Here is a 27,469-nt window from a genome sequence, read left to right as displayed (position 1 = left end):
CTTCTCTTCCTCCCTCCTTTTCTTCTTCTTCCACCCTTTTCTCTCCATCCCTTCAGCCCTCCTTCCCCTTTCCCCTCTCTCTTTCTTTCTCACCTTCTTCCTCACTCCCTCTCTCCCTCCCTCCTTTTTCTCTCTCCTCTCCTTCCCTCCCTCTTTTTCTCCTATTTTCCCTTCCCCCTTTCCTTTTCCCTCCCTCTTTTCCTTCTTCCCTCTCTCCCTCCCTCTTCTTTTTTCCTCCCTCCTTCCCTCTTTTCCTCCCCTCTACCCCCCCTCTCTCTTTATTCCCTCTCTCCCTCCTTCTGTTGCTTTTGTCAGTGTTTTTTTTTTTTTCTAAGCAACAAGATAAATAACTAACCCTGATCACCTTGAGAATGTAAGAGCCACCATGGGAGCTCTTGGAAGCAGTTATGACAAGTCTAGTTATACATCCAGAGTCTGCAGAAACATGCTGCAGGCATGTGCACTGGCCGCCTCCTGGTAAGAATGATGTGCACTCAGACTTCATCTGTCATCACAGCCCCATCTTGAAAGGCAAGACTAAAGGTGTTGATTTCCATAAGCTAGGGACCGTTTAAGACTGTAGGAATCACTGCTGATTTATAAGTAAGCACCTAATATTTCTGGGAAGCTTGCATATTTGTTTTCCCAGTAGATGGTCACCTCGATAAATGGTGGCACATTTTCATGGGGAGAGGGCAGAAAAAAAATGTATGGAGAGTTCCTGTTGTAATGTTTCAGGGTCCCTTATCTAGGGATTCCAGTTTCCCTATTTGCCAGGGCCATTGGCTCCACCCTGAGTCAAGTCTGAAGACTATGAGAGGCAGAGACAGTTCACTGAAACAGCAGCAACTCAGGCCAGAGCTTTGCCTACAAAACCTGGGGTTCCTTTTCTGCTGTTACAACAAACAAACAAAAGCATGGAGCAACACAACTATCAGCTTCCTTTCTGGGAACACCTGACTAGTTGTTTCCAAAGCTTGTGGCAGCCAAGCTGCTCTGTCAGCAGGGCTTGCGTCTCTGTGGTGAGTGCTCCAACTGGCCACTGGGGATCTGCTTTTATCACTCTGCTTCTGATGTCTGATGGTGCAGGGCTCCCATTGCACCATCCAGTGCTGTCCTGGAAGGAATACCTTCTGGAGGTTCTGGATCTCTCAGAAGTTTTTATCTACAGAACTTAGTATGTAGTCATTGAGCCAGGTAGAAATGCCCTGGTGTCCTAACAGGACAATCAGGATGGCCTGACAGGCACTGACCACCACTCACACCAGTGACCAGGCAGACAAAGCCACTCCCTTCCTTGACACTTGCCAGCCTTCCGGTTCTCCTGGTCTCCCTTGTGTCATTTGCCTTCTATATTGGGACATCTTTGCATGGAGATAAGTCTTATTAGATAGAGTTGCCCCAAACCTTGTATTCTTCTCAATTACCCTGTCATCTGCCCTTCTGGACACAAGAATCTAAAATTAATTATTTTCTTCACTATTTTCTGTTGTCGTCTGTTTCTTAGGTAACCACACAGAACACATTGACTGATTAAATGAAAGCAATTTAAATGTGAAGCAATATAAGCAAACATCTGGGAGAGAACTTGATTAATGAATATGAGTATCACCTACCAGATCAAGCAGTAAACATAGCATATTGAAATTAATGTCCACTTACGCACTAGCCCAGGAATTTGGAGAAATACCCATTAGTGTTATAGGAAGATCTGTAAATAGCTCTGTAGCTAACCTAACTGTTAATCATTAAGCTGAGAGAAATATCCTTTGAAATTTAGCATACAAATTCCTATGTAGTAAATAAACTCTTTAATGGATGCATACTCTTTCTTTATGAGATTCCATGCATTTTAAAGAAAAGATGAAATGTGTCATTATTCCCTTAGACTGTTAGTGGGCTGGATGATTTTATTTTATTTTTTTGTATTTTTTGGCCAGTGGCATAGATTCATTCTATGCTGCCAGCTCAGGCATAATGACTGTAGATTTTCCAAATGTGCTTTTACAACACTTTCAGCTTCATGTTATTAGCACAGCAAGGAAAGTTTCCTCTCTGAGAATTTTAACACACAGTGGTCAATACAGCCAGTGTCATCATAGGAAGGAGAGGAACACAGCTGAGATGATATGTTTATGCAGAAGATCAAGCTGTACAAAAGAAGCCTGTTCAAAGTATGATTGACTCGAGGCAACCCCCTTCCCACGGTCCTCTTGAGAACCTGAAGAGAAACTGACAGAAAACCTTGCTTCTGTTCCTGTCCAGTTTCCATGGAGACATACCTGCAAAACTCATCTAATGGTAACAGTTCTACAAGTCAGGATGTTAGACCCTTCTTACTTCGATTGCACATTTTAACCTGGAAGGTTTTCATTAACCTGGAAAGGCAGTCTTAAGGCATGCTAAGAAGGCAATGAGTAGTTCATCTCAGATGCTGGAAATCAGTGTGTCTTTGAGCTGCTGGTGATTAATGCTCAACTATTACCTTGTAGTTCTTGCATAGGTAAGACCCACAGAGCCAAAGGAATCAGACTGGCTTTAATTCTCCACTGTACTTTAGTCAGTTTGTTAAGTAAATGCTTTGAAGTCATCATCTAACAACTTAAAAAATTACAACACATCTGTTTCCAAGAGAAGAGATAGGAAGCTTGGGGAGGACCCGCAGCATTGCCCGTCACTGGGGTGTTAGCAGCAGCAGATGTTGTCCCCAGGCTCTCAGTGAGCCACACTGTGTTGCAGCAGCAGTACAGAGCATGACACCATTTCTCATACCAAATCTGTTTTTAGGGACTCTAAATTCTAAGAGAAGTGTGAGATTTTATTTCTTTAAATGGTAATCTTAGAACATTTGCTTTTAACATTTAGGGAAAAAAAAACTGTTAAGCAGTAAAATGTCAAAATAGAATAAAGTGCTATTTTGGTCTACTATTTATCCAGTGGAGCCCTGCAAATTGCTGGTGCCTTGCTAATATATAACTAGGTAGAGAAAGCAGGGTTTTGGAAAGAATTCATATTGATGAAAGTTTGAGAAGATATGCAGAGTGGGATTTTTCTCCTTTTATTACTTTGTGTGGTATAATAAAAACCATTTGCAGGTTAGAATTGAAGAAAATAATATCTTTTATAAAATCATTTTCTTCATCAGGAAAATGGGCATTCTTGTGGGCTGTGTGTGCCTCAGATGTAATAGAATGTTCATAAGCTGTGAGGTACAGTATGACAGCCGTGTGCTAGTGGTGTTGGCTTAGGGATAAAGCTGATACAAACACCTACACCTCAGAAGGGAGTTGTGACCCATCATTTACTTATCCAGAACTAGAACCTGCTTTGCAAGTTTGCTGTGGGAGAGATACAGGAATAGAAGCACAAATGAGTGCTCACAGTGCCCGGCATGCATGAGCCATGGGTTTTGATTCTGTTTTTACATCGACTACAGTTTTATATTTACTTCATCTACAGATGAGCCATCAGTATTCTACATAAAGTTTTAAATTCTCACTGAAAGCTTTATGGATAGGACACTGTACTAACCATATTTATCCCACTGGGACACAGTAGCTTGCTTGCACCACCTACGTGAGGATCTTAGGAGGTGAGCTTACTCAAGTGAACTGTTATCCATTGAATTCAGGGGCAATAGATGAACCTCCAAATTAACCAAGTTAAATAAGTAGCAAGAATTGTCAAGATCTCTGTGACAATTACTCTGATACTTTCCAGCCTTAGGCTGAGCACCCTGGTGATCCATATCTTCAAAATGCTGCTGTAGCAAGCAGGATGTGAAGTCTTTTCCTTTCACAGACTTGTTGCAATAAAGCTGGGAGGTTGCTAGTTGGACCTAGGTCACCACTGCCCTCTGCTGTTTGCTTTAGGGAGGTGGTGCCTTCTACGAAGCAATAGAGAATTGCCAAGTCCTGCCTTTCTAGGCTGGGTGTCCATCCTCTCTGTGCTTCATCCCTCCCCTCACAAAGAAACTAATGCTGAAAACTGTCTCCTTCACTTACACATTCCTTGTTAGTCTATGTGAAAGGCAAGAATAATTGTGAGTTTTGAGGGCTTTGAATCAGCCTTCCTTCATGGTGGTACACATATTTTTATTACCTCCAAGTAGCTACAAGGTAGCAACGCAAACTGAAGGGTTGCAGGTGGTGACTCAGGACTAGGGAGCTATCACTTCTGCAGCGTTCCTGACTCTTTTGGCCACCATTTGGTTTGAGTTTATCATGTTCTGTTTCTTTTTTATTAGGAACACTCATTTCATCACCCCCACCCCTTGCCTTAGTGCTTCCTTTTAATACCAAGCTATTTTAAAAAAGCTTATTGAGACCAAGTCTTCTGATGATTCTGATCCTACTTCTTCACTTCACCCTGTGCCACCAAAACTCTGATTCTCCATATAAATCCTGCCTGCAAAGCCCTGCAATTGAGTGGTTGTTTTAAATCCCCCTCTTTTCTAAGATTCTGCAGGGACTGCCTATGTATTTATGAAATCCACATCATTCTATCCAGGTCATAATGCATGTCAATCCACACTTTCCCGAGAGTGCTGGCCCCTAGGATTTTGTTTCTGTCTAGCTGAAGAACTGTCATGGGCAGACACACAGGCAGATACAGAGTGGTTGAGATTTTGTGTTTCGTGGTCCAAAGTATCAGATCTTGTGAAGGCTGTGGCTGGGTGCTTGGCATGGTTTTGGCATGTGACAGACACCTATAAATGAATAGAATGTACCTCCCTTGTCAAGGCTGTTCTTTACTGAATGGATGTGTATGTGCATAGCTGTTATGTGAAGTGTGCTATCAGTAAGTGTAACCACGACAAGATAGAAAAGCAGAGCCATCCCTCTATACAGAGGATGAAAGTATAGCTTATAATTTGCTAATTTGGATTCTTCTTCAGTCTTGTTGAGAGTGTGTTATCGTGCTTCCTGTAGGGGCTGATGCACTTGGAGGAACTGGTTGTGATGGCTGTCTTCTTGCTTTCTGCAGCTCCCTCCAGCTCTGCACCATGATCTGAAGAGAAGGGTTATAGAGAGATTCAAGAAGTCCCTGTTCAGCCAGCAGAGCAACCCATGTAACCTGAAATCTGAAATTAAGAAGGTATGTGTTCTCCATGTAGGCACCTGTCCACAGGAGATGTCTTCTTACCAACCCTGCTCCTTGATCTCTGCACACTGTTAAAGGGTAATGCCTAACCAAATGGGTTCACCTTTCCTCTAATTTCCCATCCTTCTCTCTGTGGCTATTATTTCCAGGTGACTGACTAATAGAGCTTTTTCCTTGTCACTACATGTTTGCCTAAGAATAAACATTGTTTTTAATTTAAAAAATGTCTATTGCGGCCTGCCTTTGAAGAGTCTGTTCCAGTATTTTTGAGAGGGCTATTCAGTGAGCCCCTCACTGAAAATTGCATTTTCTGTCTGAAATAGTCACCTGACCATGTGAAGATATGATTTTAATCATCTATGGGGGCAGAATGTACTTACCCTTCCCATCTTCAATATTCTGGAGCCTTTTCATATTTGGGTATAACAAGAGTTTCTCTTCACACATGAAGAAGCTAAATGGTTATACCAAATTGGAAGAGCATTCTTTATGTCTGACAATATGAGTTGGAGACAGGAAACCCACTTTGTCCTAGAAGATGTATAAACCCCTTGTCCTGTCTCTGAAGGTTCCAGAATGAGGAAAGTCTAGCAGCCTTGCTGGAGATAATTTGAAGCCTCAATGTCATCTCTTACTTCTCTCCTTAAATTTCCTCATATGCTTAAATGTTGCTTAAATGTTGAATTTTTTAATTCTTCCTCTGAGGGTTTGTTTCTTTAATTAGTGCGGCTACTTTTAAGCACAAGTTTATATCACTCAGGAAATATGCCAAGCTCTTTGATTAAAAAAAAAAAAACAAAAACCAAAAAACCAGTAAGCTGCCTGTTTCTGCTTTGGTGGCGCATAGCCATAATGATGCCTGCACCATTGATGTATATACCAGAGGCAGCTGCAAGTAAACAAAGCAGGAACCCATCCCTCAGAGACAAAAGAGTAAGCTGCCCTTCACACGCTGAGTTGGCAAATGGCAAAGACAGGAGAAGGTGAAGATGAAGCAGAGGTACAGGAGGCTTCACACTTACCTATAGCATTCTAAATACCAAGAAATACATTTTAAGTATCAGAAGCTCAAGTCTCCCACAAAAAGACTATAATTTGCATGGCTTTTATGTTCTTACTAAAGTGATATTAAGAATAAGTCAATTTACATACAAATTCATTTTAGCAGAAATTCTGGTTTTATGAGACAAAAGCTTCTACCTCAGAAGGCATTCAGAGGCTCATTTCCCCACTCCATGGATTTCTGTTGTGCCTTCCCTGAAGGCAAGTCCTTGTGGTCTTTCTGATGCAGGCTCCCCTGAATTTTTTTCTTTTGTATAGTGGAGCCAATTTCTTTTGTTAAATCACTCTTCCTGCTGCCATCCTTGGTTCTCTTCCTGTGTCCTGAGAGCATCTCTAGCTGGTATCCTGGCCTGAGCAAAAAGGCAGGATTGCTGGGGGACAGGGGGTCTGCAGAGCTCATGTGAAAGTCTCACTGAGCCAGCCTGGGCCACACACCTGCCTCAAGCCCACCAAAGAGACAAATTAAGGGTGAGAAGCAATTAAAGAGATTTAGTGAATGTGCCAACACAGGTAAGAGGGACACAGAGGTCCAGTGCCTCTTCCAGGGTGCAATGATCTTCAGGATCCTAAGGGGAAGGCAGCTTTTAGATAGAAGGAGGAGATATGAATACATCCCTGGCTCTAATCTTTCAAGGTGGTCTGAGAAGCTGTCTGAACTCTGGTCTCACTCTGCAGGAGACAAATCCCCCTCTGGCACCAAGTTTCAGCCTTTTCCTTCTCCCAGCATGAGATTCCTGAGGAAACTTTCAATTCCTTGCTGCTTTGTTGTTTTACAGTCTGATCGGTAATGGTAGAGATACAAATTCATCTTTAGAATGTCCTCATCTTTGTCAGGATGGTTTCTGGTGGGGCTGGGGAGAGTTTTATTTTAAGCAGAGTTAGGAGGCAGGGCACACTCTAGTGAACGGTGCCAAGGGCTCTTTTCTGATGAGGTAGTGGCAGCTCACAACACACTCAATGGGGCCCTTCTGCTTGGGGAAGAGGACACTCACAGCTGGGGTTCAGTTGCAATCAACAGACACAAGCACAGTCCCATTTTTCTAAGAGAAGGTAGGATACATAGTGGAGTAACTAATGCTACCCGGAACTAGGTGTCAGCTCCTCCAGAGAGGCCTGGCAGAGGCTTCCCTGAGCACAGCCTCCTCCTCCACAGCTAGCTAGCTCACTTTCCCACTCCCATGATATAAACAGTTTTCATCGGTCTGTCTGTATCTCGGATACAGCCAGTCTCTTACCTGCGATTTCTCAGCATCTTGCACATCCTGGCTTATGGTCAGTGTTTCACATGTATAATTCACATTAGTGAATGGAGCATCAATATTATATACTTATATATTCTGCATGGCTGTCTTCATTTCTTCATCCCTACTAAAATGTATGTTGGTGTGATAGAGTCATATAGTTTTACATATATAGACAGATCTAACCCCACGAAGGTTTAGAAAACCCCTGTCTTCCCCTCTTGCTTGCAGTCTTTTCCTTGCACTGACTTTTGATCAGAAATGGACATTCCATCCCTTTGTACAGTCACAGAAGTCAATTAGTGTCCAACTGTCAGACACAGACATCCTCAAAACCACCTCCTGGTCCCTGTTTCATCCCTTACTCCCCACTCCCCAGGTACTTGACTTGAACTTTCTCCTTCCTTTTGAGACCCAGGGAGCCTGCAAATACCGTCTGAAGGAGCCATTATGGGATGACTGTGTCCACCTATCAATGGTATTTATCACGTACCAGTGCCCAGAGTGATATGTAAAGGAGTCTAAAGATGGAATAACCCATTCCTAAGAACTAAGCTTATTCTCTCTAGCTCATCTAAGCTGTTCTTTGATCCAGGCTCCTTCGAATTGGCTGGAGTAATTCAGGGGCACCAAAGCTAACCGAGTAATCACACTGTGGCCTTGGAGCTGGGATTTCAAGCATCAGAAAAGGGAGGAGGAAGATAGAAAAGATTAGTTCAAGTCAGTAATTGAAATAGCACTGTCAGTGAGTGTAAATTCATGATAATTTTTTTCTTTTAATAATACACTCACTAAATCACTCTAGAAACAGATCAAGCTACATTCAAGTCCTCTCCCCATGTTTTTGAAGAGACACAGTTGATTGGCCCAGGGCAGAGATTACACAAACTGGGATTGCTCTGTTTTGAGGTATAGACAGCACAGCATTACTAGGGACTCCTGACAGTGTCCAAAAACCTGGGAGCCATGCTGAGGCTGTCCCTGAAGCATCTCTAAGAATGCCACCACAGCAGGGCAACAACATTCAAAGCAGGAGTTAGTATTGATACTAAAGGAAAGAGATCTCTCTTTGGTTATCCCCGGAGCATGCCAAATAACCCATTCATTGTTTTAAGACTTGTTTTTAAAATGATTCCATCATTTTTCTTCCTTTCTATTTAAATTCTGTCTCAGGGAAAACAAGTTGCTGAGGAAGGGACATTTTGTATTGTAGACAAACTTCAGGTAGCACTGTAGCTTTGCAGTGCAACAAAGGATGGAGGTCCCACAGAGAGGAGCTTTTTGACACAGCCCTGTCAAAAGCCTGCACTGTAGCTGCATCTGATCAAGCTTCTAAATGTGAAGTCAGCAAACCATAGTCCTCAAGCCATTCTGGCCTGCTGTCTACTTTTGTAAATAAAGCTTTATTTATAGGGCCACATGTTTTCATTTCTATCTGGCCTGTGGTAGCCAACTAAGGAATGCCAAAATCATTGTCATTACAGGCAAAGCTGAGTAGTAGAGTCAGAACCCTATCTCCTCCAAGCTGGAGGTAGTTACTGTCTGACTCCACAGAACAGTGAGTCCCTCCTCTGGGTCTTGCAGTAAATAGAGGGATAAGGACAAATAATAGGCAGCACAGTTGCCAGGGCCTGAGGTCCTATAGCCTCCCACTGCTACCAAAACAAAGCAGGAGAAAGACTGATGGAGGAGACGGTTTTATAAAAATGGGATAGAGACCATGTCTCACAGGAAGATGGTTTCCATCTTTTCAAACAGATGTGGCTCAGGGGTGTTATGGGAAAATAAGTACTTACAGCTCTTTGTTCTTCCATGCATGTCTTCTAAAGGGCCAAGACTTGTTCTAACTTTCCTTAGAAGAGTATATGTGTGTGTTTTCAGGGCTGACCAGTTAGTATTGGATAACTAACTCGTGCACTTTTCCTTGGGGGCAGACTATTTCTCCTGCTTTCGTCATCCCTTAGTTGCTGGTAGTTCTTTATCTAGAGTTGAAGCCTTACGAGTTTGCCCTTTTCATGGTAGCATGTCTATTGGTACTGTCCTTGTTCGGCTCATGTTTAGTCAGCAATGATGGTTAAACTTGATGATACTTCTATGAGACACAATGTCACAGCAAACTCCCTGACCCCTTGCCTCTTACAGTCCTTCTACTCCCTCTTCTATGTGTTCCCTGAGCCTGACATGCAGGAGGCTTAGATGTACCAGTTGGGATTGGGCTCTATAACTACAAATTTTGATTGGTTGTGGGTTTCTGTGATGAATCACAAACAGAAGTTTCTGTGAAGTGGATTGAGAACTATATTTTCCTGTGGGTATGCAGAAAAAGACTTAGAGTATAGTTTGGGACAATGTTGGTTTATTAATGTGGTAGTTGTAGGTTCTCCACTAAGATCCATGAGTTTGCTAGCCGTAGGTAGTAGACTGTGTTTCCAGTATCAGGCACAGTTTCCATCTTTTTGAGCCGATCCTAAATCCAATTAGAGAGCTGTTGGTTGCTTCCAAGGTATACATACTAGTACTGCATCACTAGGGTTATTTTACCTTACTGGTTGTTGATGTGGTTTCAGGGCATCATAGCTGGGTAGGATTGTTGCTTCTCTTGTTGGAAAGCTTGCATTGGAGTCTTTTGGCACCATGAAAGCTAATCCTCAGGTAGGAGGCATTCAGGTCAGATCCAGCTTGATCGTCTCGGTCCTCTTTTTGAAGTACATTGTATCTTTAGCAACAGGATAGAGATACATTGTATCTTTAGCAACCTCTGGGAGTAGAGGACAACTGAAGACAATACTGTTTTGGAGTCTCTTGGACCACCCTGACCAAAAACTCAAAAGAAGGCTTTCCTTTTTGTACTGGGGTCTTAATAAATGGATTATGGTTCTTGGGTGAGCATTGTCAGCCCAGATAGAACATTTTCATCTATGATTCCTTGTGACTTCTCCATATATCCGTGCTGTTACCTTACACCCCTCTCCACTTCTGCTGTATTTATATCTCTCCCCTTCCCTAATTGGAGCTCCACTACTTTTCTGATTTCCTCCTTCTGGTCACTTGTATCCTGCTACTATTCCTCTCTCTATTGATCCTCTTCCCAACAATGATGTCTTTTTGTTTGCCTGGATTCTGCAGTCACTAGAGGTTTTTATCCTCACACCTGAAGATTCAGAGTTGAGAGCCTCAAATGAGAGAGAACATGTGATGTTTCTTTTTCTGGGTCTAAGATATATTCACGCAATCTTTTGAATCTTTTTAGTTCCACATGATTTTAATGATAATTTAATGAAGCAAGTACATATTTTTCAAGAACCATGCTGAAATATTATGAATATAAAATATATTGCACAGAATTTGACATCTAATTCCTGAAGGAAGGAGATAGATAGGAAAGGAAACAGAAGAGAGATAAATGAGGCAATATTGGCCACGTGCGATCGGAGAGCTAGTCACACGGTGTTCAGTGTACTGTCTCTACTTTTATGAACATTTGAGGTTTGTTTGTGTACATGTATGTAATGTGCATTTTCCTGTGGGTGCCCATGTGTATTGGGATGATAGAAGTTGAGGGGTTACTTGACAGTTACAGAGGCTTTCTTCCCTCAGGTGAACAAATGCTGGGTGTAAGGGTCCCTAGCAATCAATGGCCACCAAAGCTATCTTTGCTCAGTGGCTTCTGAATGCAAAGGATGAATGTAATGAGCAAAGGCAGAGTGAGGTTTTTTGTTTGTTTGTTTGCTTTTTGTTTTTAATTTGACTGAGCTAAAGTTCTTTGAGAAGAGGGAGCCACAACTGAGAAAAATGCCTCCATAAGATTGACCTACAGGCAAGCCCATGGGACATTTTCTTAATTAGTGACTGATGTGGGTAAGCCTAGTCATTCTGGATAATGCCACCCCTGGGCAGGTGATCCTGGGTACAGAAGAAAGCAACTTAAATAAGCCAAGAGGAGCAAGCCAGTAAGCAGTACTCTTCCATGGTCTCTACTTCAGTTCCTGACTCTAAGCTTCTGTCCTGACTTCCTTGGATGGTAAAGCGTGATGTGAAAGGTGTGAGTTGAAATAAACCCTTTCTTCCCCACATGGCTTTTGGTTATGGTGTTTATGACAGCAATAGAAACCATAACAAAGACGGCAGGTTTCAGAAAGGAGTTTGTTGTAAGACAGGTGAGAGCTGAAGACAAAGAACGCCTATAGCAGGAGCATGTCACCATCAAAAGACTTGACTTTGAGCTGTTAGTTTAGAGATTTCTCATGGTTTGTGGAAGAAATTGGGTTGAGGCATGGAGGAGAGCTGGTCAGTCTAGCTGGCCTCCCCATGAGATTTCCGTGTGTTAGGTTGCATAGTTAGTTTGGTTACACACTCCTGTTTAGCTTCCAGGGAGCTATACAAAAGAAGAAAGATAGCCGGAAGGTATTCTGGGGCCTGGAGCCCCAATCCACTTCTGGCATGTCTGTCTTCTGGCTAGCACAGAACAAAGGGGATTTCTAGCTTCTGGTGAAGGACAAAAATGGAAGCCCAAATAGTCTGACTAGTTACTATTTCCCATTCCCATTATTCTCCTTTCTGAAGAGCTGTTGTTGGGGACTTGAGATGACTGATATGGCTGCTTCAAGCTGAGTGGGGCCATCAGGTACCATCCCTCCAATGGGCCTGTCTAAGAGACCTCCAAGATGTACCCGGTTACTTGCATCTGTATACCAAATGGGTGAAATGAGGAAAGGAGTGCTTCCCTGGCACCTAGCTAAAGACATGAGGCGAAGAGCAAAGGTAAAAGGAGTCCAGATGCACTGAGACTGGGGCCCCATGAACAGCTAAGTTTCATCCCCCCAAGAGTAGGCATGGATTTATATAGAAGCCTCAGACAGAAAACTAGGACCACCAAAATACCCAGGCCCCCTCTTACTCTCTCCTTGATGCCTTGCCTAGTCTTTATAAACTGCCACTGGGACGAGAGCCATGGAAGACACAGGGGTTCCGGGAACACGTACCCAGGATGCATTGACACTGCTATTTTGAGAGCACATGGGGGAACTGAAGGAGAAAAAGTATTTTTCAGCCCCACCTGAAGGTAGAATCTGGTGAGGTCAGAGGGATCTGTTGCCCTCCATGTAGGCAGTGCATCCAAGTCCTACTCTAACAGACCAAGTTGATAAAAACAGTTTGTTATCTAGAGAATATGGGTACATAGAAAATAAAAATATCTTAAAGAACTCAGAAGGTAATGGCATCAGAATACTTTCCTATGCCTGTCACTGTCTCAGCACCTGGACGTGAAAGCAAGATGAAGGTATCTGGAATCTACCTAGTGTGGTCTTCACTCTGAGAGTCACTTGGTGGCCTGTACAAGCGGGATCCAAATTAGGGTCACCAGCATTCTGTGCATTTCCCAGACTTGGCATTGGGCTGTCACAAATCTATGTGAGCCTCCAAGGTGCAGCTGTTTCAAAGTGCTATTTATCCTAACAGCTATCTATGTCCTGCTATACCCAGGCATGCAGTCAGCTAATGTCTTATAGAGCAGGTATTCTATTTCAGTACACTTTTGGCTTCTAGCTGCGGGGCACTGTAAGCCAGGGAAAGAAGGGAAGTAGTTAATATGATTTCCCCAGGCCATGATCAATATTTTTGAAATAAAGAATCAAGCCCCCAGAAGGAAGGATGAAGGGATATTGGTTTCTGGAAGGAAAGGTTAAAGCTGTAGGCCTCAGGCAGCTTTGTCTTCAGCTTAACTAAGCTCAGCTCACTTCCTCTGATACCCAAGTCTGGGCTATAAGGGATGGTGGAAAGAAAGAATGAAAGGCAGAAGTGCATCCCCCAAACCCCAACTAATGTAGTGTCCTAGGAAAAGTGAAAGGGTGATGTTAATAAAACCAGAGCGATGGAGGAAATAAAGGAGGTTGTAGATAGGGTAAGGCTGAGGCAAGAAAGGGCATGCTCATCTTCCCTGATTCCCAGGCTGGTAACCAATACATTTCAGCAAAACTGGTGGTGGCAGAAGGCATGGCCTGTCCTTGGGAGCAACAGATGCTTGTCTTGTGAGCCTGAAAAACAAATTGCACAGGCAGGGGAAAGGTGGGTTTTAGACAGGAGTTATTATTATTATTATCATCATAGGCAAGAACTGAAGAATAAGGAGGCAATCAGAATAGCTTCCAGGGAAGGAACTACCTTTCGGGGTTGCTGCATCTGTGAGTTAATTAACCTTTCCTGGATGGGGCATGGGGTAGGGGCTGGGCATGTTATCAGTGTGAAGAAGTGATACAGGAGCTCCTGATGGAAGCAAGTAATGTCATCCACTGAGAACAAGCAGGAGTTCATAGAAGAGCTTAGTATTACAGACCCTAGGCAGAAACGGAGAAGAAAGACTTTGGTTTGTGGAAGAGAAAGGTGACTGTAGATATTGGTCATTTCTGATAACAAAGTGCTTATGGAAAGCTAATAAGAAACTAAAAGAAGCTGTAGGTTAGAAAACATTAGGGAACGTCTTATGGTTTCTAATGTGGCATTCAGTCTCGGGGGACAAGGGAGCTAAGTGAACTTAGAACAGAGGGGCAGAGAGCGTAGAGTGGTCATCTCAGCCGAATGTCCCTCTTTACTCTGGTATCTGATTTCATCTATGCTGATTATGTGTCTTCCAGAGTTCTCTCTGCTGCTTAGATATCATGCCATTTGTGAAGTTGTTCTCCAGCAGAGAACTAGAGTTTCTGATATGGAAAAGATGTTTGGGAAATTGAGTGACTGCATTTATAGTCTCTCCTTGCTTGCTTCTCTGAAATTTCTGCCTTGAATGTTTGTTCTTGACTAAGCATTTAAATGGTGCTGTACCTATCCCAAATCAGGGATGTCTTGGAGCCAGGTGGTGATTGCCACAATCTATTCTGTCTAATATATTCCTTGACTTGTTAGTTCAAAAATGTATGAATTCATTTGTACTTCTGAATGGAGTGTGCTCTCTAGTGCAGAGGAGGGGCCTTATGTGTCATGCAAAGAGAGAAAGCATGGTAAAGGCAGGTCTTCATATAAGCTTAGTACTCACAATGCCATTTCGAGAATACTAACCACCATAGCTTCCTCTAGCCATATGGACTGTGAGTTGAAATACATTGTTTCCTCTGTGTCTCCATCTACTGGGCAACAGTGACTTTGCCATCTGGCACATTCAGAATTAGAATCACCTTCAGTTCCCTATGCCCACATCAAGATCACTAGAAGCATCATCCTTTCTTCTCTATCTGAATGTCAATCTCATTGGACTTTATCTTTTTGTGTCCTCAAGTCTCTCAAGCCAAGGGTTAGAAGGTGTGTTCTTAGTATCTGACGTGCAATCATGGAATAGTTCTGACTAGCCAGTTTAAGTGTATCAAGATGATGCAGAATATATAGTGAGGTACGTGTTTACTCCTGTGACCTCCACCACAGCAGAACACAGAGTCTCCCCAACTGTCCATCAGGCTCCATCCTAGTCACGCCACATCTCTTGACATCCATCGTCATTGGTTTGGATGGATTATAAAAGTATGCATAGGTGAAGCTTCCTGCTATGTCTCCTTCCATGTCAGGCTTCATTTGTACACTATTCATCCACATTCTGGATGTCAATCATTTGTTTCATAGCTTTGTAGAATGCCACAGTGTGAGCGCATCATAGTGTATTTGTCTATGTAGACATTTGAGATTTTTCCAGTTTTTAGTTACTATAAATAGTATGCCATGAACGTTATTATACAAATATTTTGTTAGAAGGAACAGGGAAAGAGGGAATAGAGAATATGGATGAATGTGGAAGGAATAGGGTGTGTGCACATGTGTAGACACACACACATGCACACGAGTGCACATGCACACATGCACACACACATGCGTGCACACACATGCTCTCACACATACATGCATGTGCACACACACGTGCTTGAACACACACCACACACACACACACACACACACACACACACACACACACCATGTGTCTTCTATGTGGCATGTGACACATGTTGTTTAGTTGTGGTTTTGCTGCCAGTCTTTTCAAGCGATTAGCAATAGAGGTGCTTAACTCATAAACAGAGTTTGTAAATCCAAATTAACTTCTACTGCCCAGTTCAAATTGTGCTGTCTGCTTCTGGTTTATTAATACTTAATGTTTTAATAGTATATTAACTCAGGCACTAAAACTTGGCCAGTCCAAGTGTTGGGTGGAATTAAAGGTATAAAAGAGTTGGAAAATATTTATAGCCTAAAATTCCATTAAGAAATTCTATTTAAAAATTCAGCTGTACAGAAGAGCATTAAGCAGTTGGGACTTAATAAATTCTGTCACTGGGTGAATAGAGTGTTAGGAACTAATGTTTGGAGAACCAAGTTAATTAATAGTAATTTAGAAAAATGTATTAAGAAACTTGCTTGCCATGGTCCAACAAGAAGGTGTTGTTAAATCAGATGATGAAAAGGGGGCTGGATTTGGACTAAGCATATTGTTCTGTGGAATAACTGGGCTTTATCACTCCTACGCCTGATTAAAAATAACATCTTGCTGTCCCTGGCTCAGGCTCTTGTATTTACATTGCTTTTCTTTTTCCTTTACAAAGCATGCTTTTATCATGTGACTACGGAACTGTCTGACTTGCCTTCACTGTAATTTTCTGCTTCTAATCTTTCAGTCCTTTGGAAGCAGGATGTTGTTTCTCTGTTTACAAGGGACCACAGAACCCCAACATTCCCACATGGAAAAAGAAAGTTTCTAAATTGAATGGGACTCCTTGCCCAAAAGTGTCCTGCCATCTGTCTGCCATCTGTCTGCCTTTGATGCACTTTTGCATTTTCCTTTTTCAGTTATCTCAGGGATCTCCAGAACCCATAGAGCCAAACTTTCTCACCTCAGATTACCACTTACTTCGCCATTCACGGGCTGCAAACAACTGGTCCCCAAGTGACCTCACAGGTAAGTCGGACCTGGCTTCCACAAAAAGCAAACAAACAGAAAGAACCATTTTGCTCATATAAACATCTGTCCTAAAATATTACTTCTACCACATACACACAAAAATTGGAGTCTTGTTTCTATTCATTCACTGAGGCAGCAGTTGGAGATACACAAAGTAGGATCTAGAGGTTCCTAGAGACCATGTCTCCACACAGGCAGCCCCCGCCATTGCTTATTAACACTATAAATAAACAGCAGGGTCTCTCTGTGTGAATTGTATTTCCTTTTATTTTTTTTCTTCGTTGCCTGATGAAATCAAATCTAGGAAGATAAAAGGCAGAAATGGAAGGCTTAAATATTCAAGGTGGAGACAACTTGAAATACACACAAAGACTCCACATCAGGCATCTGATTTTTTGTTTCCTTTTTAGAATAATTCTACATAGGGAAACATGAGCTCCCAGACACAGAGTCTGGGAACTTGGACTTCTAATTCAGATCTCAGCTCAGCCACTTAGTAGCTGATCTTGTACCTCTGAAGCTCAGCGTCTCCTATAACATGGGAGTAAATATAAGAACACCGCAATAAAATGATGAGTAGGATAAACATCCTTTAATGGCTGTATAGTCGATGTGAGGAGTTCCAGTAGACATAACAAGAGCCAGGCCTTTGGAGGGACTCAGCACGGCCACATTCTTCTTGAGATGCTTGAAGATGAGAAGCAGAATCCTATTCTTCTGGGATTTCAGAGTTCCCTAGCAACTGCAGTGGTACTGGACCCAGGCTCCAGAAGAGAAGCCTCACAGTTAGATAAATATTTGATAGCTTACAGGAGTGTATTGTTGTTGCCTAAGAAATCATTTTTTTGCATGTTGTCAAACTTTGTGTGAATGCGTATACTTGTCACAAATTAAATCCTGGTGGGCATAGTGTCATTTGAACAGAACCCTGAGAAATTCCCAAGCAAGATAACATGATGTCTGAAGTCATTTGCTTTTAACAGCTGCTCCCAGATTGGGTCAGTTCACCTGCTGGTCAAACTCATCAAAGTAACTGAGGTGCAGTAGACTCTGATGGAAGTGGACTCTCAGAAGCCTGAGACTGGGTTAACTGACTCCTCCTAGGGCAGCTAGCCAGTCTACTGTAGAGTGGAGGCTTAGCCGCTGTCACAGGATGCTTAGCAAAAATGGATGCCAGGACCTTTAAACAAGGCTTTAAAATGAGTCAGTACTCTGTCCTCATGTTTCTCCTCAGCCAACCTCATAACCCTTCTCTTGCCTGTTTCCACGGGGTTTCCTGAAAGGGGTCAATGCAAGCTGGCTGAGGGGAAACTGACAATTGGTTTTGGCAGCTCCCCAGTGCGTGCAGGTGCTATGTGTCTAGAGTCAGCATAACACACATCCCTTTACCTTCCTTGTCTTTGTGTTGCTTCTATGTCGTGGTTTATTGCTTTGTAATGGCCTTACCTGGAGCAGCCAAGCATGGAGGAGAAGCAAGGCCAAGTCATTGTAGTTTACTTATTATTAACAAAATTTATTAATAAATGTGCATGTGTGTGAGCACGCAAGTATGCAAGCATGTGCGTGCATGTGTGTGTGTGTGTGTGTGTGTGTGTGTGTGTAGGTTGGAGACAACATTTAGGAGTCCGGTGATGGATCTAACTCAGGTCATCAGGCTTATGACCTGCTCAGCCATCTCTCTGTCCCTGGAATTTGCTTTTGAGTCTTTATACTTAAGAAATTGACCACATTCACTGCTGCTGAAATATGAGTTGCCAGTAAGGTATAAGTAAGAAGTTATGAAGCAAAGATTGATGTTCTGTAACTGCTTTGTTTCAGGTCCACCAAGTAGCCTTGAAGTGGAAGAGGGAATCACATATGAGCAGATGCAGGTAGAGTTTCCACAGCCCCTGTGTGCTTTTACTTGTATTTCTTGTAATCCTGTATTAACTGACTGTCTGTCGATTACAGAGTGTGATTGAAGAAGTCCTAGAGGAAAGTGGCTATTACAACTTTACAACTAACAGGTAAGATCCAGGGTTTACTTTCAAAAGTGAAAGATGAATTGAGGTTTAGTTGGCCATTAGATCTGCTTTCTCCATCCTTGATTCCCAAAAGCTGAATTTCTACAAATTAATTTTAGACACCAATATATTTGCTTTGAGAGGAATATGTGTTGCCCAGCTTCCATGGAGACATCACTACTGTGTTCTACAATGCAGTAACAGGTTAATGCGTAGTAGTCATTGGCTGCTTATAAGACAATGAACATGAGACAATGGGAAAGCATTTCTGGGTTAGTTGGTTGGGTTTTTATTGGGCCATTATAGAAGAGTTGGAAGCTCAGATATCCATTGTTCTCATAGCCAAGCAAAGCCTACTCTGTTGACTTTGAGATAAACAGACCATCTGATAAATTTAAATCCAGTTTGGAATTCCTGTAGTTTTACTATTAGACGAAGTGATGGCACAATAATTTGAATGCAGTTGTTTATTTGAGAGGTCGTTCTAGGAAATAAAGACAAGAATGATAACAATAGTAAGATTTCACTGTCAAGCAAACTTCCATATTATGTATCTCAGTCATGGGCCATGAAACCACTCAGAAAAGTATTGTCAACAGTGTGCTCTGAGTTCTCCCACCGAAAGGGAGAGAGCTGGAGTAGTTATCTTCCAGCTTCACGGAAGCCATTGTTGGTTACCTTCCACACAAAGTGCCCATTTCTGCTGATTCTGGCCTTTCCTGAGGATGGACAAAGAAGTGAATGAATACCAGAGAAGTTCAATGGAAAAGAACTCAGACCTTGCCATTTGGAGATTGGTCAGCACGTGTTTAAGTACTATGCATGGAAGGGCATGCATGGGCTATGGTAGTAGCAGCTCAGAGTTTGTCTCTCTGTGTTCTCAGAGAGCCATTAAGTTGAACTGTCTACAACTAGCATGTAGCCCAGATGCTCAGGGATATTTTAGGATATGCAGTCCTTTGGAGTGTGCTCCCCCGAAGCAGGCTTCTCTTGGGGGGAAGAACACACTTCCCACTGCATCCAGGAGAGCTATTTTGTGTTAGCTTTCTAAATTATCCTGGAAGTGTTCCTTAAGGACAGCTAGTAGCCTGGAAAATGAGGACTCAACATCGGCTTGCAAAGGTCATTACAGAGAAATTACATTCTTCTCAGGGCTCAATTCAGTCTCTTGCTTTTCTCTTCCTGCTGCCATTCCAGTGAGCCTTTCTTATGAATCACACATGAGATTATTCAACCACTTGCTCTTTTGGCTTGATAGCATATTTCTAAAATATAACCTTTGTAAATTTAGTGCTGCTTGTGATTTGGGACGGCAGAGCCAAGATGAGTAATCTTTGCCTTGCAAGGATCCATGGTTGATAGAAATCACCATCCTTCAGGTGCTCCTCTCCCAGCATCCCTGTGGAGATATTTACATTCTCACTTTTTGCTCTGATCTAGTGCTGGGCACACAAGCTTTCTGTGCCTGGTGTGCACATCTCTGTTCCTGACTTTCAAGTGCCCTTAGTTTGAAGTTGTGGGGCAGAAGGTGAGATTCTGAAACTGTTGTCACGGCGTGTGTATTTCCACAGAGGCTCAGCAACAGGGGAAGCAAATAGCTTCACATTCTTGTAGAAAAACTGAAGACTGTATCAATGAAAAATTAGGTGTGTGAATTTATAGAGTCTTGATGAGTGACATTATTGGTTTATTTAATTGTACTTCCCTATTCTCATCTGTGACTAAATGTAAACCCTACATTCTAAGCTAGAAACAGCAGATGACAGCTTACTGACTCAGTGATTGGCCAGGTGATCTGTGAATCAGTGAGAGAGAGTCTTAAGTTGTAAGTATGGAGCTGAGGAGGGAACTCAGTGGGAAAGTGCTTGCCCTGCAAGTATGAGGATACCCGCCCCTGCCCCCAACTCATACTAAAAAGAGCTAAAACAGGCATGGGGGCTGGAGAGATGGCTCAATGATTAAGAACATTGGGAGCTCTTCTAAAAAACTTGAGTTCAATTACCAGCACCCACATGATAGATCACAACTGTCTGTAACTGCAGTTCAGGAGATTAAACACTCTCATCTGGCTTTCATGGGCACCAGGTATGCAAATGGTACACAAACATACAGACTGGCAGAACACCTGTAGAAATAAAATACTTTGTTTTACAAAATTTAGAGATAAAAAAGTAAAATAGGTGCATTCATACGTGCTTGTAATCCCAGTGCTCATTGGTCACTCAACCTAATCTTATCAGTGAGTTCCAGGCCAGCGAGATCCTGATCAAAAAAAGAAGGGATATGGTGTCCTGGGAACAACAGTCAAGGTTGACATCTGGCTTCCACACCCACACCCACATGCACACACACACACACACACACACACACACACACACACAGAGGGTGGGTAGCAGGGAGGGAAGGAAGGAAGGAGGGAAGGAGGGAAGGAGAGAAGAGTGAGACGGAAGGAGAGGAAAAAAGAGGGAGAGAGGGAGAGAGGCAAGGAGGGAGGGGGAGATTATCAGTATAATAGAGTTCTTACATAATTCTCTACAAATGGTGCTAAATTTGAGATAATTTAAAAATGGTTATATTTTTAATACTTTTGAGTGTGCTTGTGTGTGTGCATGTAGGGGGAAGCAGGGTTAGACAGTTTTCTTTCACCATGTGGGTCCCAGGGATTGAAGTGAAGTTGTCGGGCTTATTGGTAAGTGCCTTTACCCACTGAGCCAGCTTGCTTTGTTACGGTATACATATGTAGAGAAAGCAGCACATATGTAGAAGACATAAAAACCATGCACATCGGATCTGCTTGTCTTCCTCTGTTTGTTCAGACTGATGAACGTGTGGCATATGTAAATGAACATAGACATTCATGTGGCATAGGTTACTTTGGATGGCGTTGATTTTCCCCTGTGAAGAATCATTGTTTTTCATTGTATTTAGAACTTAAGAAGAATCTTGTTATTAACAAGTTTCAACAAAAGATTCAGAGTTCTCTAAGAGCTCCCATTTTATTAATTAGTTTTTTATTAATTGTGGTTTATTTATTATGTCTGTTTGCCAGAGGTATTGAAATTTGAGGGTTGGATGGAAATGTTTGTGACTCTATGATACTGTTTTCACTTCTAGATCTTCCAGGTGTCACTCTTATCCATGGGGGACCAAGAGCTACACAGCCAAAAGATGAGAACCCTGCTTTGGAAAAATGGAGTTTCCCAGTCAAGTTCAAGTTCCAGGTGGGCTTCAGCCATGATGTGACAGCAAGATGCCCAGGACTGGATGCTGCTAGGACAGCATAGGAAAGACAAAGAGCCACAGTGCTACAGGAATACTCTTATAGTCCGATGAGGTGTGAGGCAGCCACAGTGCTGGCCTCTGTCCCTGGTATGCACTAAAATGCCCAATAACAGGCTATTGGTGTGCTTCTGGGAGAAAACACTACAAAGTGGCTTCCAGGGCTGGGGTAGAACAGCATTAGCACACAACTTCCCTTGAGGTTAGACATGAGAACAACTTATATTTTTCAAAGGAACATTTATACTCAGGATGGCTGAAACTATGCTTAAAACTATGTAACCTTCCATGTACACAGAATAGTTTTAGATAAAACAATTACAGAACTCAGTGCAAAATATTAGCTATTCCATTGGGTTCCCATTTTTTAATCCTAAAAGAAATCCAGAATATGGTAGTTTATAAGTGAACTGATTGGTTCTTTCTGATCTACTTGGGTGCTAGAGGTTCTGAAACGTGACACAGTGTAGACAGTATTTGTAACCTTGCACACAAGTATCTGAGCTTGGATACTCAGATAGCAGCTAGACTAGTAGAGTCTATTGCTGTACAATAGGTGTATATGGAAAGGAGGGAGGCTTGCTTAGGCTGGTGCTTGCTGCTAATCAAGCTTGCAGTGTCTCTAGAACACATTAAAGTCATAGACTATGAAAGAGATGACAATTCTTATTCTAGACCTTACTGAATTACCTGTGTGTAAGATCCTGAAGTTATAAACTAAAATATAAATTCCTTTATTCACTGAGATGGTCCAAAGAGAAGTCAGAATGTCAATCCTAGGGGTGAAAATAACATCTGTCTGCATGCAGAGAAGATTTACTAGACCCTGAGCTCAAATTCCTCCTCTTCATTGGCTTCTGATAATTCCAGTATAGCACCAACTCAACCTGTACATGTCCCCACTTCAGGGATAACTCACTGCATGTAATTAGTGAGTTGGAAGCTGTAATTACACATTTAACTTCCCATTGGTTTTCGTTGCCTTGAATTACATTGCTGTATTCTAGCATGATTGAATAGTGCAATATATTGGCCATCATTAGAATGCAGTATAACCTTCCTGAATAGTATGCAAATCACTTAATGTGAAGTCATACTATTTCTTAGAATTAGTGTGTTTAACATTTAAACCACACCTCTGTTCTCCTTGATCACACACTAACTGATGCCTCTGAGAGTTACTAATGATTTTTTTGTCTTTAAGCCAAGATAACTAAAATATCTGTAATTTTAAATATTAAATACAGTGATGCATTGTACATTTTCAGCTTTCAAAACAATTCCATTCATAGATGAATTTCACATACAGAATCCAAACATTATTACTGATTCACTGAAGCAATGTTTTATTTCTGTCTGCACAGTTGTTTTTTTAGCTCATCTGATATGTGGCAGGAGGCAGAGCCCTAGAGGGACATAGGCTTGAGTTATGCCAGAAACCCCATACAGGATGCACTAAGCTGTGGGGTGAGTGCTCAGAGAGGCAAATTGTTTCTCACATGACTATGAATATGCATATAAAATGGTGGCATCCATTGCTTTGGTAAAGAAAAAAATTAATCAAGGTACTTTATTTTAATGAGTGCAGTCTACTGACGAAAAAGTGAAAGAGATACAGTTTCTCTGTACCTCTTTTAGGCCACAGGAGTGGTATTTATTATAGAACAATTAACAAAATAGTAAAATTAGCAAAATAAGCCAACATATACCCCTGTAACAGCTGCTCAGGTCCAGCTGTGCAGTAGCTGGTGGTTTTCCTAAGGGAAAGTATGTGTGTGCTCCCCTTGAGTCCCCACCCCCACACTCCCATTTCCCCATCTCTGCAGTCAAGGATGCCTTATCCTCCATGTAGGCACTGTCTGAGGAAGCTCTGTAATGCAGCTGTTCTCCCTCAGTGAAGTTAGCTTTTCAAAGTCTCATTCTGTGACCTTCCGACAGGAACAAGAACAGTCATTTTGTCTTGATCAGTGGAATCGTCTTTACTGCAAAGAAGTGGCTGCTTGAGATTAGTGCGGCCTATAATCTCTTCTTGATTGCATTTACATTTTTTCTTTCTGACTTGTATAATTTTTAATGATTTGTTGTACAATGAAATCCTGTGAATTGTTGAATCCATCTCATTCCTAATGACCAAATACTGTATGTGGTAGAATTTGAATTAATCTCTTCAGATAACTTTTGATGCGCAAATGCTTCGGCTAATTATGTTTTGACCCAGCAGCTTTTTCTATTTATCCGTACTTGAAACTTCAGTTCATTCCTTAACAGCAAAATGCTCCATTCCCAGGGAACTGGCTACAGCAAACATATTTCTTGCTATATGTATATATATATTTTTTTGTCTCATGACAGATGTACAGTCTTTAAGGAAATAAGGAGTGACAAGCAGACAGACATAGTTGTTAGAGGAATTTTAGAAACCCAGAGATGTGCTGTTGGCTTTCATGTGGGTATCTGTGTGGTACTCTAATGTAGAACACCAATGAGCTACAGACTCACAAGACCATGGGTTCTATCCTCAGCAACACTCCCACACACACACACACACATACACACACACACACACACACACTTTAGGGGGCACTGTTATGAAGTTTATACAAGTTAAGGTCTTCCTACGTAAGTGCCACCTGAGACTCATTAAATGTAGTGCATTTTAATGCTCAGGGACAAATTGAGAACTGGATGATTATATCTAATTCCATTGATATCACCACCAAGTCACCACTTATGTTTGAGATTTGTGAAGGCAATAATATTAACTAGTCCACTCTATCAGTATTAATAAGCATAGATCATACACATGCCCCCCTTTAAATCCCTCTTTCTCTTTGGAATTACCTAAGTGAACATGCTGTGTTCCTTTAAAAATGCCCACATCTCGTGTGTGTGTATGTGTGTGTGAAGATATAAAGCGGCTGATACTGAGATTGACTTGAAGCGACTTTTACTGATCACTTCCTAATTTTATTTGAAAATATTGGTTTCCATGAGTACCAAAATCACCTGCCAGACAGTGCAAGGCCACCTGAGTGCAGGCAACAGTGGATAGAAGCTGAAGGCTACCATACCCTGACCTTAACCCTGCATGAAATTCTGTCTGGACACTAAATGCTTTACGTTCACGACCTGGATGTGATACACATGTCTGTTGCGTTTTGGATTATGTTAATGTTCCTTGGTATAAGGTGACAGTTTTGAATAAGTTGTTTTAATGGTTACAATGTTCTGCTAGCACATGCCACTGTTGGATGCTGTTAACCCACATGGATGCTAAGTCACATGTCTCAAGAAAGCAACTTCATGAAGAGACTTTTCGTTAACTTGCGTGTGGCAAATGTGGCTGTTAGGACTTCACTGCTGATGTTATTTTGAGGTTTTAAGGGGGACAGGGAAGATTTTGCAATTTTGATGAGGTGACAGGTGGAGATTAGTAGCTTATGCATCCTCTGGGCAATAGTCATTTGGAAAAGTGAGATGGTACACCCTGAAGTCCCAGCAGCCTCTTCATGTGGGAAGTCTGCTGGACTTCACATCTGTGCAACATTTGGCTGATTATATTGAGATGTTTAAGTTTGGTTCATATTGTAAAAATGAATTCATCGTAATGGAAAGTAGGCTATTATGTTCTGAAAGCTGCTCTCCTTCCTTTCTTTATATTCTGTGAATCCAGCTCTGCTCTGTCTATTGTGATCAGAAATAAGAAAAACACACAAACAATGTATCTGCTACATGACCTATTCCAGGTTGCTTAACTGTTTCCCTTGAACAAGGTGTTTAATTGATATGAAAAATCATGTCTAGATGCCATGTCGATGACCAGCAGGCAAGATGGCTGCTTGGAATTGATATAGTAAGGTCACTAGTGAACACTTAGTATTGGGAAACATGTCAAGAACAAACTGTCCCCCAACACAAAAAAAGTCTATACCAGGAACAATAATCTGAAGAAGGCAATGTTTAAGGACTTGTCACTGCTTAACCTTTCACTGAAGACCTCTTACTGAATGTATTATGCCATCATTTAGTTCCATATTCTGAGTGCCATTGGAGTCAAGGTTCTAAGAGAGAGTCTAAGACGTGGAAATGCTATTAAGTTTTAGCTAAATCCCTCACATTCCCTGTCACGTTTGCCTCACACCTCAGTGGATTTGAGCAGGAATAGTACTGTTTAGGGCAGCTTCATGTTATGACAGAACATAGTGCTTGTGAGGACCCAGAACTTCTGCCTCGTAAAACTGACAGATTTTCCAAGGAAGTTAAGTCAATTCCCAAACACAGTCTTGCTTTCAGTAGATGGAGGGCAAAAATTCCCAGGCCAGGCCATCACCCAGAGGTGTATCACTGGGGAGCAGTTGACCAGAAGCCCAAGTTTTCCCTGCTGTTAGGTTTCCTAGGACTATCAGCTGGGCATGGTCACAGCAAGCTGGCCTCTCAGACATCAGCAGAGCTGCATTAATATCTCATGATATGAGAATGGATCCTCAGGGCAGGTCCCTGAGTCATAGAGGCATTGAACTCCATGTAGTGCTGCTGCATCTGTTTTTGGTGCTAGGGATTGAGCCCAGAGCATGGCATAGACTAAACAGGCACTCTGTTCCTAAATAAGAAACAGGCCCCAAGCAGCAGTTTTATCTGCCTGTAAGACAACATGGCTGCATCCCTGGGGCCTTGTTCTCTTCCCCATCTTCCAACTCAGGCTCATTTTGTATGACAATAAAATTTTTACAAAACAATTTGTGAAGAACTTGAATGAGTAGATGCAGGGATGTGCGAATGTGGTTGGTTGCTCAGTGTGATTGGGCAAGAGATGCTGCAGATATTTTTATGGTTTGCCAGTAGACTGTATGGTAACTAGCTGTGGAAAGATCCCATTGTTTGCCTCTTCCAAACTGGGAAACAGAAATTATATAGAAGAAAAATCATTTCAGTATTTTGCTTGCTGACATTTAGTAGATATAATCTGAATTGAACGGCTTCCTGACTTTTATGGTTTCCAGTGGTGATTCAGTGAAGATCAAAAAGAGCGGTGCTGTCCAATGAGAAGAAGTAGAGCCTCTGTTTTTTCTCCCACAGCACAGAGTTGTTTTTCAGATGTGCCTGCAACAGACAAGAATCTTCCCAGCGTGCCTTCTCCTTAGTTCTTGGGATAGGATCTTGTTTTGTCCTAGCACCTTCCTTTTACCCACATTTTGCAAACCCTCAGTGCCCTCATTCCTACCCACAGAAAAGAGACTGTGACTCTCCTGAAGGGGGCCTAGATTTTAGGGAGACACTGGTGGTACCACTGCTCTGGAAGGCAGCAAGCATGTCCATTGGCTGTCCCCCAAAGCTCTCTATGAACATAGTGAGTCTCTAATGCAACCACACAGTCATAGACTGAAAAAGAGAAAGAGATGGCTCTATAGAAGATTCACCTGAAAGATGAAAGCGTATGTTATTTTTTCTGCTATTGTATAAATGTGCTTTGTAAAATGCTAAAGAAAATAAAAATGTATTTTCAAATTATTGGAAAAACAATTTCTCTTTTGTCAAGAGTAAGTGGTCACTTCTTAACTTTTCCATTTTTTACTTTTGTTTTAAATCTCCTACCCCACCTTCCTTTCACCCAATATCCTTCTCTCCCTTCCACTTCCCCTTCCCCTCTCCCCATTTCATTCTAAGACCATTTTCCTAGCTGGATCCAGTTGGCCGGGATTTTGCAATGTATTCCAAACTCCCTACTCCAGCCTTCCCGTTGATGATATTACAGATGTGCAACACCACATAATTCTACCTAAGCAACCACATTTATCTGTAAACTCTGTGTCCCTGGACTATGAATGGTAGGTTCTTGCAATAAATACCCA

The 27,469-nt window shown here is 42.0% G+C and overlaps 1 protein-coding gene across 1 annotated transcript in view; it reads left to right on the top strand.

Moving 5' to 3' along the window:
• Nek10 (NIMA related kinase 10) overlaps window positions 1-21,513 on the top strand; it is a 156,625-nt gene extending 135,112 nt beyond the window's left edge. The window contains exons 31-35 of the mRNA XM_028760706.1: window positions 4,987-5,097; window positions 16,227-16,335; window positions 18,157-18,209; window positions 18,289-18,344; window positions 21,465-21,513. Of these exons, the coding sequence (XP_028616539.1) occupies window positions 4,987-5,097; window positions 16,227-16,335; window positions 18,157-18,209; window positions 18,289-18,344; window positions 21,465-21,513 (378 nt within the window). The remainder of the gene's footprint in view (window positions 1-4,986; window positions 5,098-16,226; window positions 16,336-18,156; window positions 18,210-18,288; window positions 18,345-21,464) is intronic.
• The last annotated feature ends 5,956 nt before the right edge of the window (window positions 21,514-27,469 follow it).

This window comes from Grammomys surdaster, unplaced genomic scaffold (assembly GCF_004785775.1).
Source record: "Grammomys surdaster isolate TR1022 unplaced genomic scaffold, NIH_TR_1.0 126546, whole genome shotgun sequence".
Taxonomy (NCBI): Eukaryota; Metazoa; Chordata; class Mammalia; order Rodentia; family Muridae; genus Grammomys; species Grammomys surdaster.
Note: the sequence above shows the minus strand (reverse complement) of the source record. Positions and strands in the feature narration are given on the sequence as shown.